This window comes from Falco rusticolus, chromosome 2 (assembly GCF_015220075.1).
Source record: "Falco rusticolus isolate bFalRus1 chromosome 2, bFalRus1.pri, whole genome shotgun sequence".
Classification (NCBI taxonomy): domain Eukaryota; kingdom Metazoa; phylum Chordata; class Aves; order Falconiformes; family Falconidae; genus Falco; species Falco rusticolus.
In genome coordinates, this window is record NC_051188.1 from 4,249,654 (window position 1) to 4,263,246 (window position 13,593).

Below are 13,593 nucleotides of genomic sequence, written 5' to 3' on the forward strand. Positions count from 1 at the left end.
TCTATATTCTAGAGAGACAGACAAAGCACTGGCAAGGTAACACGCTGCAGTAAGTTAATGCTCCACTGTACTTAGTACCTTAAATTCACACAAAAATAAGTGGTTATATTTCTGGCACTTTCTAGGACTGGGCCTCAAATGAAGCAGAAACAGAGAGTCTTCAGAGAAAGATGATAATCACTAAAAGGTTTAAGTATTGCCCTTAGGTTCCATTCTCATGCCTCAAACTGTGCAAAAAGAAAACCACTTAGTCGAAGGACAAGTAGAATAAAGTGAATTGTTAGGTTCTCCTGTGATGCAAGAGTCTTCGGTTACTAAAGATCAAAAAGGATAATCGTAGAAAGAGTGATTCAAGGTGTTACTGCTTGCTTTCTAGCCTGCCAGAGAACACAGAATGCCATACAACTGAAGGAATTTTCTTCCACACAAAGCGAGGGAAAACGCTTCCTTCAGAAGCTTTTTCAAAAGGTATTTGGAAGGTCTTCAAGTAGCTGCAAAGAAGTTAGGTTTTGCCTCCATCCTTTCTCTTCCCTGCAGTCATGTGCCAAACAGGCAGGTATGGAGTAGGTGAAACTATCCACAAAGGTGGCCTTTTGAATCACAGCATAATCGTTCCTTTAAATACATAGCTACTTAAAATACCAAGGACCTAGGACTCAACACCAGTTTCCTGCAGAATATTCACAACAGAACAAGCAGCAAACGGCTCTACAGCAAAGATGACATCTGACCTGACCAAAGCAAGCAAACAGGTTAGTGTCAGTTGTGACAGGAAACTTGAGACTTCTCCTCCTCTCTCCAGTACAGTGTACTTAATACATCTAAGGCTTCCTACACTCACCAGATTCTCTGCTCGAATTGTCCTCAGAATCTTCATCTTCATCATCTTCAGAATATTTTTTCTTGACTGTTTTCCTTCGTAACCGCCTGCTTTGCCTCATCGGCCTGGAGAGGTGTCGCCTGGATATGCGGGCACAGAACTCTGAATCACTGTCTTCGTTTGATGGTGGGTCATCTTCACTTTCATCCAGATTTTCTTCTGATATAACAAACTCATCCTGAGATCTGTTCCAAGAGAGAGAGATCAGAAACAAAGGATCAAAACAGTACTGGTATTTTACAAGTGATACATGCAAAGTAAGTATGGTCTTACACAAAAAGCATACAGATCTTATAGTAATAATGTGGAGCAAAGACCCAGAGAGAGAGCAAGCTGCCATCACCGAGGTTGTTTCAGCTGTATCCTTGGGAGGTAGCTTTACTTACGGCATGACATTACACTGCAGATTAGAACAGCCCGTGAATACAAACACTGTCAAACTGAGACCGCAGGTGACATTTACACAGGACAGATTCTACTGTTCATGTAGCGCACTGCAATGTAACACCTGCGTAAGAGTAACTATGGGTGAGCGTCACCTGAGGTGGGGGAGGGGAGAAACACCCACCATGCTTGAGAGGAGACAACCTCCCCTTCACAAACCAAGCACTGTCCTACGCAATTTCTGAGAATTAGAATATCGTGTCTTCACACAAAACTATTGCTCTTGTGCAAAACATGCATCTCACAAACTTATCAGCTTGTAACGCCCCCACCATTTCAAAAGTGAGCCAATGCTTTTGTAACAACTTCAGCACTGAAGGTAACAGTCACTTGCTGTCCTGGTTTCAGCAGGGATAGAGTTAATTCTCTTCTTAGTGGCTAGTACAGTGCTGTGTTTGGGCTCTGATGTGGGAACAATGCTGACAGCACACTGATGGTTTTAGTTGTTACTGGGTGATGTTTATACTAAATCAAGGGCTTTTCAGTTCCTTGGGCCCTGCCAGCCAGAGGGCTGGAGGGACACGGGAAACTGGGAGGGGACACGGCCAGGAGAGGTGACCCAAACCAGCCAAAGGGATATTCCATACCATATGACGTCATGCTGCGTATATAAACCGGGGGAAAAAGAAGGAATTGGGGGACATCTGGCATTATGGTGTTTGTCTTCCCGAGTCCCCGTTACGTGTGACGGAGCCCGGCTGCCCTGGGGATGGCCGGACACCTGCCTGCCCAGGGGAAGCGGTGAATGAGTCCCTTGCTTTGCTTTGCTTGCGTGCGCGGCTTTTGCTTTACCAATTAAATTGTTCTTATCTCAGCCCTGGAGTTTTACATTCCTTTCTGATCCTCCTCCCCATCCCTCTGGGTGAGGGGGAGTGAGCAAGTGCCTGCGTGGGGCTGGGTTGCCAGCCAGGGTTAAACCATGACACTTGCGTTTGGCCACCAGCCAAACATAAATTCCAGTGTAACATCCAGAAGGCATTCAGTAGAGGATGGAATTGAAAATGCATGAGCACCCTTTAACAGATCAATGCACTATTAATTCTGTGAGATTTTTGCACGCTGCATTCAATGATTGGCAATTTCCAGCACATTTAGCTCAACTATTCAGGGTGTCACTGAAATGTCCTCAGCATGGTCACAGGTGAAAAACAAAGCTCAAAATTTGCATCTGTGTTGTATAGCCTATCCATACACTTAGTAAATTGACTCAGTGACTGGTGTAAGGCTTTACATGCTGATGTAAAGCTGATTGGTGTAGGGCTTTACATGCCTGGACCTCATGCTCAATTATGTTTCTTCCCTGAGGAGTAAAGGATGTCTAAAAATTATTAAATTTGTTGATGTTAGGAATTCCCCAGACTGAACAATGAGGAATTCCATGGAAAGAGAGTTTCAGTTAAGCAGAGCCATACTCATTTAGCGTTTAAAGCTTCACAAGACATGTATTTGTTTTCTACACTATAAACCATTTCTTTGGCTGCGTCTCCTAGAGAGCAGGAATGACGAACTGATTTCAGAACTTGTATGTCAATTTCTGTATGCTGTAAATGGGGACATCTTACTCTTCCAATTTCTAAATGCAAATCGAGCCCAATAAAAATCCCATAAACTGGACGTCTTTTCAAAAGGAACAAACCAGCTTCATTTTAGCTACATCTTTGTGAAGGATTTCTGCCAGCCAGTCACAACAGTCAGAGAATGGAGGCTGTCGGGCTCCTTCACTAAGACAACTGTAGACAGAACCCCACAAGAAGGCCTCAAACATACCAGTAACATTTCCAGAACATGTTTTACTTAAAATACAGACTGGATGATTTCAGCGCATGGATCCAGAGTGCATTTTTTTCCAGTACAATGACGTTCCCCTAGGCCAGGAGGACTTCTGCTGGCACTGTGCAGTGCTGTTCCAGCACTGGGCACAATGCTCCTAATGATCGTTTCAGGGGCAGCGCACAGTCAGAGAAGCCTGTGGCCATCTGTGACTTGTGGTGGAAGTTAAATTGCAGACCTACCCATCACTGATCTTGAATTCGTCCTCGCTCTCTTCTTCGTCCAGATTACTGTCACTATCCAAGTCATTTAGTCGCCGTCGTTTCTTGCGTCGTGCTGCAGCAGCCCGTTGTGGTCGCTTGTTTTCTTTCCTTTCTTCCTCTAAGATTGTGGAAATGTCTTTTCCACGGTGACCTGTGATATTAGACATGTCTTTGCCTCTGCCAATGCCTAGATTCAGTGATAGAAAAGGGAAAAAACCCGCAAGTTTATTTTTTTGTTTAACTTGGTACATATCTTTCTTCCATGCCTCTAGCTTCAGTTTATTTTCTGTAAAGCAGAATATTGTTTTGTCATGCAAGACTCTGTCTGGAGCGTTGTTTCTGACACGCAGCCAGAGCTGTGTGGTCATTTGGAAATACTGAGGTGCACACAGAAGACAGCAGATAAGTGTCAGCATTCTGATACTCAACCCCAACCTACGTTATTACTAAGACCAGCACAAATCGGCACAAATCCATCTCTCTCTCTGAGGGTACTGCTGAAGATCTCTCTTTCAATCCCCTGTGTTGCCTTAACAGAAAATAAAGAACATAATTTCACTTTGTTCATGTTCAACTGAGAAGTGCTTACAGATCCACATCCATATTTTTAAGACTATTTTGTAGACCCAGTCTTTAGGGGGTCCAACTGCGGAACAATTTATAAGCCCAATTTTTACAGGGGACAAAGGTCAACAGTGCTAGCAGTCACTCCAATCTCAAATCCAAAACTTTGCAAAGTTATTTTACAGGTTTTCTTGTCATACTTATTCATTGTATTCACATATCAAAACATGTACAAACCGAATTTTACTAAGACCACCAAATACTTTTTGGCATCTTTTGGCAGCCTGGGATGGCCATTCCCAAGGGAAATTACTTGGTTTGATTCAAAAAAGGACAGCAGTAAAAACTGTAAACTACAAAGTTTAAGCAAGAGGATTATATTTGCAGCTTCTCATATCAAAATAAATTTGGTCTCAATCTTATCACTATTGCAATGAAAAAAAAATAACATCAGAAACATACCTCCTCCATCAGCCTCCTTGATATCATCTTCAATTGCCTCATCAATTGCCTCATCAAATTCATCAAACCTAAAAGTAACAGCTTTCATTTACCACTTTAAAGTGAACCCTTATTAAATTATATTATAAAAACATAACCTCAAAATCTAAAACCACTCTAAGAAATCATACTGCACAGACAGCGGGCTGGCTGGATGATAAAATAACCATTTTCTAAAGGTGTGTTTCTCATTTCTATGTGCTAGCAGATTATTTATTATCGCCTGGCTGTCTTACTCTTGATTTATGCAAGCACAAAGCCACTTTCGTTTTACATGACATACCGTTGAGTTTAACGCTGTATAATTTGGAAGTTCTTTAAGTTGCTATCAGTGGCATTTTCCACACCAAGTATTAGTCATTTTTTCCCCCCACCTTTTATTAGATGACATACGCACTACCAATCTGCAAAACAGACTTTCTGAAAAGCACCTATTAAAGTTAAAGTGAAATTATTCATCCTGTCTACATTTTCCTTGAAAAGTTATTTCAGACTGCTTCTTTCTCCTCCTAAAGCTGACAGTAATTATACTTTTTTAGATAGGCAACATCCTAAGCTGAGCTGATAAAACATACTGTACACAGCCATAATATAATGTTATGTAATTAAATAGGACAAACAAGAGCAAAATATTTGAGTATGTTTGTTCTGCAGCAGCTTTTATAAAACTGCATAAATCTCTGCATGATGAGTAACTCATCTAAAGGGAACAGCAAATGGAGGGAAAAGGATTCAGCCCTTTCACAGAGGTGACTTCAGTTTGTTTCTTCAGTTACGAATTCAAATCCCGTACAAACAGATTGTTACCTGTATCACCAAATAGATGTCTTGAGACATAAAAGATGCAAAAGTACAAGTTTTAGTAACTAATATAAGAAAGACATTTTATTTAGGTGTAAGGTTTTTTCCTTCTTCTTTTTTAAAAATTAATTTTTTGGGGGGGTATTTTTGTAAGATACGAACAACTAATAGTTGGACAATACTTTCATTAAAGATTCAGTTCCTCGTTCACAAAAGAAAGATCAGAATTGTATTTGTCTTGGTCCTCCATTGTAACCTTCAGCAGAACAAGAAAAGAATAAATCTGATATTACTCTCTACTCCAATAGTAAGTATAAAACACTTTCCTTTAAAAATATGGTGAAGGATTTCTGGTCTCTTTCTATTTCCTAAAAACAACTGGATGTCACGTTCAAGGCAGCTTTACACAGCAAGGAAGTAACTCTGAAATTACTCCATCAATAAGATTAGTTCCACATTACTCAAACACTATTTTCCCTCCACGCTGCTCAAAAGAAACCCTCTTCCAAGTGTGAGAAATCACTTAACGCTTTCAAACCACTGCTAACAAATAACCAGAGCTCAAACACGACCTGACAGCTGCTTGTCCATTAGGTGTAATGGAACATAATTTCTTCTGCTGCTGCTTTATTCATAATGCAGATTTTTTGCTAACCTGCTCACAAGGGGACTCAACAGATGACTCGAGTGATACCAAGGGATTACATATCTTTGGAGAGCCAGAATGCTACACAATACAGATTTGCCTGTAAGCGGAATAAGACATTTAGCATTTATTTTCCCCCGCTGAAGAAAAGCATACAGGATTCTCAGTGACACTAGCAGGACTTCACTGCGGACAGATACATTTGAAATGACACACTGACACGTGTAATATTTTCACCAGCTCAAAGTTACGTGTCTGATGGAGACCGTAAGAAAGACTCTTATTGTTCTGTATCAGGAGATTGATTTTTCCAGAACAACACTATAGGAAACATTATTTCCAATAAAAATTATTGTCTTTGCACAACATGTGTCCTGCTGAAGTTGTGCCAGATACCCCACAGGCAAGGGTTTTTTTTTCTCTCCTCGTCAGATGCTGCCTGACCTGTCACGAACATAATAGCAAATCTATATAATCTTGCCTGTGGCATCACGTTCCTTACAGAAATACTTAATTTCCCAAGGCAGCAACAGCATTTTCATTAGTGTGGCTTCTGCTGTTAATTTAAAAAGTTACTGAAAATCAACAGCTAAGCAAGGTCGGACAGTTTTCTGAACAGGCTGGAAAACTCAGTGTACACAAACGCCACGCCTCTCCTCAACAGCAAAAGCAGACTGACTGCGAGTTTTATCATGGTTATTGTTGGAAGGTTTTGAAAGTTGTAATGCTTTGATTTTTTTATGATAATGGTCTACACAAAGCAAGTACAGGAAAGGTAGTACTTTTTTTTATTATTATTATTCCTAATGCAGCTAGGACAAAAAACCCACAAACTCTCAGGCAACCACATTCCTCTCTTATCCCAAAAGACAACCTACTTGCCTGGTGGACTGAAGAGAATATGGAGCATCTCAAGGTATTATTTAGAAAACAGTTTATAAAACACCTTCGTAATACACTGAGAACAAAAGATAATAGTAAGATCGTGCTGAATTTTGGAAATTTAAGTGACCTATTCTACTTTCAGAATGCACAGTCTAAAGATCATGGAATTTTCATTTACTAATTGCATTTTTATCACAGTTTTTCTCAGGAGTTACAGACCATTTTTAGATATACAGTCTTATAATTGCATTTGAAGTTTCATGCCCCTTTCAGGTAAAGAAGCCATAAGGGGCGGGGGGGAGTAGAGGGAGGGAGGAATTTCAGGCCTTTAGACACAAGCATACGTCTTCCTTTCAACAGAAAGGACAGGTATGATTCACCTGCTTTAACTTACTCCAGAAACTGCAGTAACACCAAAACCTTCTCCAGTATTCCTGAAAAAAGTACCATTTACTTTTTTTTTAATGCATCCTCCCTTCACTATACCACCTCCTGTGTTTTTACAACCACTAAGCATAACCAGTATTCAGAGGAAAGAACGAAGACACTTTATGGGCCTCTCTTTTAAATGTAAAAGCACACAGAAGAACTGGTGGGTGCTTGCAAAAGAAAACGACAGCATGACTTTTTGCGTCTTACAAACTACTTAAACAAGCTGCTGACCTGTAGCTTATGCATTTTCGGGTTCTGGTAGACCTCCTTTCAAGCAGCTTTGATTTTGGCTTTTTGGAATCTTTCTTCTTTTCTTCCTGGCCTTCAGGTATTTCTGGCTCCTGTTGACATAAGGCAGAAATGTCAAAGAGCTCCCTCCACACTCATCATGACTGAACTGAGAGGATATGTATTTTCCTATGATCTAGAAAGTCTGTATACCCAAGACAATACATTTTGACTTCTAATACAATGACTTGTTACAGCAGAATTCACATGAACACTTGCACATATTGCCTCTACTGGCTACGTAATTTCACAAATACAGAGTTTAAGGGTTCAGGCTGTTGTATCGTTGTGTTTATAGGACAACAATGCCTCAGGTGATACCCTCGGGATTAGTAAATGCAGCAGCTGAACAAATTGTTGCTAGCATCTCCACATACTGAGCACAGGAACACCTTTACATGGTGCAATTTCAATAAAGTGTCATGAAGATTAATTTTATGGTATTGTTTCCAAGTTATTATTAATGATAATAAAAAAAATCTGCCCCCCCCAGATGAATTTTTCGAATATTTGCTGCCAGCCATCGATTCTCCTGCAAGTTTGTAAAATCTGTTATTTTTCTGTTATCCAGAGACGGGGGGAGAAAGTTGGCTTTATTACAATCAGTTAGAGTGGAAAGACTGTGTTTAAAACAAACAAACGTTTCATTTTAAACTCTCATGCAAGGAATAGAGATGATTCGGTCAAAGGCATCTGGCTAAGACTTCAAGAGAATCACTTTAAAATGTATTTAAGAAGCGAGAAGAGGCTGTTCTCCACATGAATAAAAACACTTTTCCTCTTCTGTAAAGGGAAACCATGTAAAAGCATCTGTTAATAAAGCACTAAATGTTTACAGTTTTTAACCAGATGTGACTTCAATATACATCTGTCTGAGGCGAATGTTATGCTTCTAATCGATACTGCTTATTCCCTCTGAATCGTAAGCCAGAAACATTTGTTTCCATCAGTTCCAAAGAAAAGCTACGACAATTAGCCCAGACCTAGATAACCATACCAGACAGCAGAGTTAAACAAACCGAATCCCACCTTTATAAACCACAGATCGGTAGAGCACTCTACTCAAACCCCAACTGTAACGGGTAGGGAGGTGATTCCGTGATCCCTCACAGACAGGGGACTCCGTGTGGCACCAGCTGGCTCTAATAAACACGCTAAAGCTCCCTTGGTTTCTTTGCTAAATTCCGTCTAAAATGAAGCGCCTAGAAATATTTCTGGCCTGCCTATAGACTGCTTTTTCTTTCCAAGGTGCTACTAGCAGTTCTAACATGACACTGAGAAACTTCTTCCCTGAGAAGTTTGGAAAATAAAACAATAATACAATGCAGCCACAGTAACTTACCTGAGGTGGAATGATGTTCTCAATACTGATACCCACATACACCAACCGCTCTTTTCTTTAGGAGAGAAAAAATGAAAATAAGCTTACAGAAAAGCCGCACATCTCTAAAATAATGCTGTAATTAGTATCGTTTGAAGCTCTCACTATCGCTAGGCAGAAGCATCCCAAGAGGATGCTCCAACTGAAAAGTTATTTTAGTTGGAATTATGTGCTAAATCTCCTATGATTACATTTTCCTGCATGCATAATATAAGAGATTTCCAAACAGTTCTGACAAACAACAGTACTTGAAAATTGCAGGCACCACGGAAATGATTGAATTGGGATGTAAAAAGCAATTAAAAACATACTAAAAAATAATAATGTTGTGATCAAGATGATTTTGTCAGATCTATGGCTACCACCAACCTCGGAGGAACTGAAAAGATGAAGTGGCAATTCAAACTCACACTGGAAAAATTATGTAAAGACAGGATGCGATCCAAAACTGACAAGTGAGAGGCTTTAGACCGGGGCAGGATCAACTTTAGAAACACCAGGGAACAAGTAACTTCCTATGTGGCAATTCCTTGCCAGAGAACAGCCTGAACAAAGATCACAGTCAGCTGCTGCGGAAACACCTGTAACAACAGCTGGATGTGTGAACAGCCTGCAGGACAGCCGAAGGAAGCCTGCCGCAGCAGTCTGCCTGTTCACACCTCGCTGCAGTACCTGGTGCCACCTGGGCACCGCACACACTTCCAGAAAGATGTGATCCAGCTGAAGGGTTCAGAGCTAGTCAGTAAGAGTTATCCGAGGGCAGCAGGTATGCCCTGTTGAGGAACGTTGCAAAAATAGGATAGATTGGTCTAGAGAACACCAGACTGAAGATGGGAGAGAGAACAGTACTCAAATATACGAAGGACTCTTTTAAGGAGAAGTAGGCTGTCCTTGTCAACATTACACTACAGGATTCAACCAAAGTAAGTAAAATTCAGTTTAGACTTAGCTTCCCTCGACACTAGCATCTTGTATCATCTGAATTGCCCTGGGCACAGCTCTGGCTCCTGGCCTCTCCTCGTGTCTCCTGAAGGACACGAATCTCCCACAGGTCTCATGCCCCTCAGTCCCAGCTAGAGGCGTCCTGGATATCCTCACACCTCGCAGACAGCACTGGGTCCTGATCTTCAGGGTATTGAGCTGAGCTTTCAAAAAAGCCATCTGTCAGGAAGGATAGCCAGGTACTAAAACAGACTGTGGTGGGTAACCAAACTGCCATCACCATAGGTCCCTACTAGCCTTTTTCTAGGAAAACAAGGGATAATTTAAACAGCTGAAGATAGCAAAGAAAGTTGGTGGCGTTTATTGAGCTCTGCAAGGACTTTGAAAAGCAAGCCACTTCTCTACAGATTTAAAAATTATTTTGAATAACAGTATTTTAGACCATACACGCTGAAAAACAAGCCTGTGGGGTGGGGGGCAGGGTATGAACTAGACATTTGCCAGCAGACCTCCAGCTATCAGGACCCTGTGAAACATCACTGCAGCTGAAATGAAATCGTGTGAGAATCAGTGCTAACCTTTTCTGAGTTTCTGAGCTAAAGAGTCTCAGTCAACCAGAATCAGACTTGTGAAGTCACCGTGAGTGGCTGTACGAGCACATATCACATTACACTTGGGTCTCAACAGGATGCGTCACGTACACAAGTCATCTAGACCTGTAAAAAAAATGCCTGAGGTGCACATTAATTTTACATACGTGCACTTCATATATGCATCATTTTTTGCAAATAGAGGCATTATGTGTAAAAATCTGCTTCCCAATACTTTCATTAATTTCTAAAGAATCTAAGTAAATTTTAAAAGTCTTCTGACTAGCCTCCTGCACTATACACTTTTATCCAAATAACCCTCCTGGAGAACTCTTTACTGGAAAAATCTAGCATAATACTCTTTTCATAAATAACATGAAGGATCCCAGTTCCTAAAGTAATACTGACAAAGAGTAAAATTGGATTTTATGTTGGTTTACAGCCCAAAAGACCATGAACTTTGAAAACTCAGTATTGTAATATCTAAATTGAAATTTCTGGCTGTGTGTAAAAGTAATTGGTTTTGTCTCCTAATGTCAGTTCTCCAAGATGATAAATTAAAAGAAATATTCACTCATCTGAGCACTATGAGACTGGCTGAATGAGGAAGAATTTTGTCATACACCGTGCAAAAATCACTGTGCTCTTGAAAATGAATTAAAATAGCATGGAATACAACTGCTAAAATGAGACAGAAACCAGAAATGTGAGCACTTCAGTATTCAGCAAGTGTCTCCAATAGTTTCCTTCACTTCTCATTTCTTGTAATGCAAAACATCAAGAGAGAAGAAAAAAATCAGCTGTTTTTAAACATGATCAGTGAGGCTTTCAAGATCTGCTTTTCTTCTCCCTGGCTTGAGTACACACTGCTTAAGAAAGGAGCAAATGAAACAAGCTAGTCCTGCTGAGGTAAAGGTCTTGAAATGCAACACGAAGTATCAAACACATTCCTGATTAGTACGTAGCACACAGACGACCAACACTTTAACCTACACTTTAAACACGTGAACCAAGAGGTCTCGAACAGCAGATGCAGATAAGCACTGACTGGTTATAAACCCTTCCTACACAAAGCCACAAAGTATTCTCTCCTGTAAGCAGCTGCAAAAGTTGCTACAGGTAAATCGTGAAAGTGTGCATGAAAGGAAGCATGAAATGAAGCACTCCACCTGATTTGGCCTGGGAGAAACTGAGAGGTAGTCCCTAGAGGGATTTTCTATAAGAAGTCTGAAAGTCTCTACCTTGAACTACAATGGTCATTCATAAAAGCTTTAATGTCCACTCCCTCTAGCTGATGGTAGGACATGATTATAGAAGTTACTGTGTACGTAAGAAATGCCAAGGTGTTGCAGTAGCACCTTGAATTGATGAATGGAGACAGAAATTACAAAGGTATGACTTTGATCCTTTGATCTATGGATTCATAAGTCAATGTCAGACCTAAAGTTTTCATTAAAAAAATATCTGTAATACTACGCTTTAGGGATGTGCTAAGAATATAGCTGAGCAGCTGAATCAATTTCAGTCAGATTCCTGAGAGCTAGAGAATAATTCAGAGAACGACAGTATCACTAGTTCAAAAAGAATGAGAGTAACACTGGTTCAAAGAATCTATAAAGTGTGTGTGCCCATGATAAGACAGTTGGATTTTTTCTCTTTGCCAAAAAGGCAACATGTAACGCGAGTTTACGGAAATATTGCTTTAAAATATTTCTATGCCCTGAACAACCAACTTGCTTTAACTTACACACCAAGCTGTAATAAGGACTATCATTTCTTCTAGCATTGTAATTCTTCAGCCTTTTTAACTTACAATTTGCTAAAACATACCACCATTAAGTTGAAAGACTTCAACTACTGTATTGTGAAATCTTTTACAAACCCAAGCTCATTTCTCTTTAAGACTTTTAAAAAACCAGTAAAAAAAAAATAATCAACCTTACGACAGATGATATAAAACATTAGGTTCATTTGGTATGAGGATCAGATTGCAAACCAGTTGTTAAGCATCTGTTTCAGACACTGAAAACTGCTATGATACCAATGGTATGCTCTCCTGCAACTGTTAAAAAATCATATTTTTATGCAACACCAGTGATTTCAAGAAATCAAGACAGACTGGAAAAAGCTTGCATTCCACATGACGACTGCCAGCAGAATATTTAGCAAAGTAGGTCCAAAAATGTTATTCACTAGCAATGAGTCTTCCCACTACAAAGCCAAGCAGCAGACTCAGCTCCTCTGTGTCCCATACTCCCGCACTGATGGAAGCTGTGTGTAAGCTGAGCTCACTCATAAAAATAGCTAATGGTTTCGTTCCCAATGCTACAAATTCACTAGAATTGGCAAGCCACGGGTAATTTTACCACAGCGTGATCTAGATCCACTCTGAGCAGAAGTAGTGATGTTAGGAACAGCTGGCACCTGATCTGTCACTGTCACTGTTGATGCTGCAACAGCAGTAAAAGGAGGTTTGAAGGGAGCTGACGACAGACATGGATTGTGCCCCGTGCTTCCCAGCACCGAATCACTACATCCCATGTGATATTACAGTACCTCCTACAAATACAAGACTGCTCAATTACTTTCTTTAAAAGGGTCTCGCCTTCTGGCAAAATCTGCCTCCTGTGATAAAATTCATGCAAAGTTTTGTTTAATAATGCATACAGATGTTATTAAATTATGCAAAGTTCCCAATATATTTCCTAAAAGGCACAAATCATACATACTGTGTTACACGTCCCTCATTTTCAGGCCTGAAAACCACAGATAAGATGTTCCAAATATTAAGGACATCATTCATAAACGCAGTAAATTGGTCTGCATTTTGCCTTTGGTAATGGCAGGAGTGGACACAAACTTTCATTGATGGTTGTAATTTAGCTGACCCACTGTGCTACAGCAACTGTGTAATCTTGTAAATCAGCAAAGTTTAACAGAATCTAAAGCAACAAGACTCAAAAGCCACATTAATCTGGATGCCCTTTGTAACTGAAGTCAGGACTTCAGCTTGCTTGCAGCAGGAACTCTACACACGCTGACAGTATTACTAACACACACAGTTGAACCAGCCCTGAAAACAATTTAACTACTGGTATAGGAATGCCAAATTTGTCTTCAGGAAACCTTAACCAAAGTCTAATTTAGATGTATTTGCTCTCTTTTCCAATTATTGGACTTTTTCTCCCTTCTTGCAAGCTCTCCCA

At 40.2% G+C, this 13,593-nt stretch overlaps 1 protein-coding gene across 2 annotated transcripts in view; it reads right to left on the reverse strand.

Moving 5' to 3' along the window:
* Nucleotides 1-13,593, reverse strand: part of RSF1 (remodeling and spacing factor 1) — a 67,055-nt gene that overhangs the window by 10,933 nt on the left and 42,529 nt on the right. For both annotated transcript variants that reach the window (XM_037377989.1, XM_037377990.1), the window contains 5 exons: nucleotides 8,817-8,871; nucleotides 7,418-7,527; nucleotides 4,384-4,451; nucleotides 3,337-3,544; nucleotides 842-1,065 (listed from right to left, as the gene is read on the reverse strand). In XM_037377989.1, coding sequence (XP_037233886.1) covers nucleotides 842-1,065; nucleotides 3,337-3,544; nucleotides 4,384-4,451; nucleotides 7,418-7,527; nucleotides 8,817-8,871 — 665 coding nt within the window. The remainder of the gene's footprint in view (nucleotides 1-841; nucleotides 1,066-3,336; nucleotides 3,545-4,383; nucleotides 4,452-7,417; nucleotides 7,528-8,816; nucleotides 8,872-13,593) is intronic.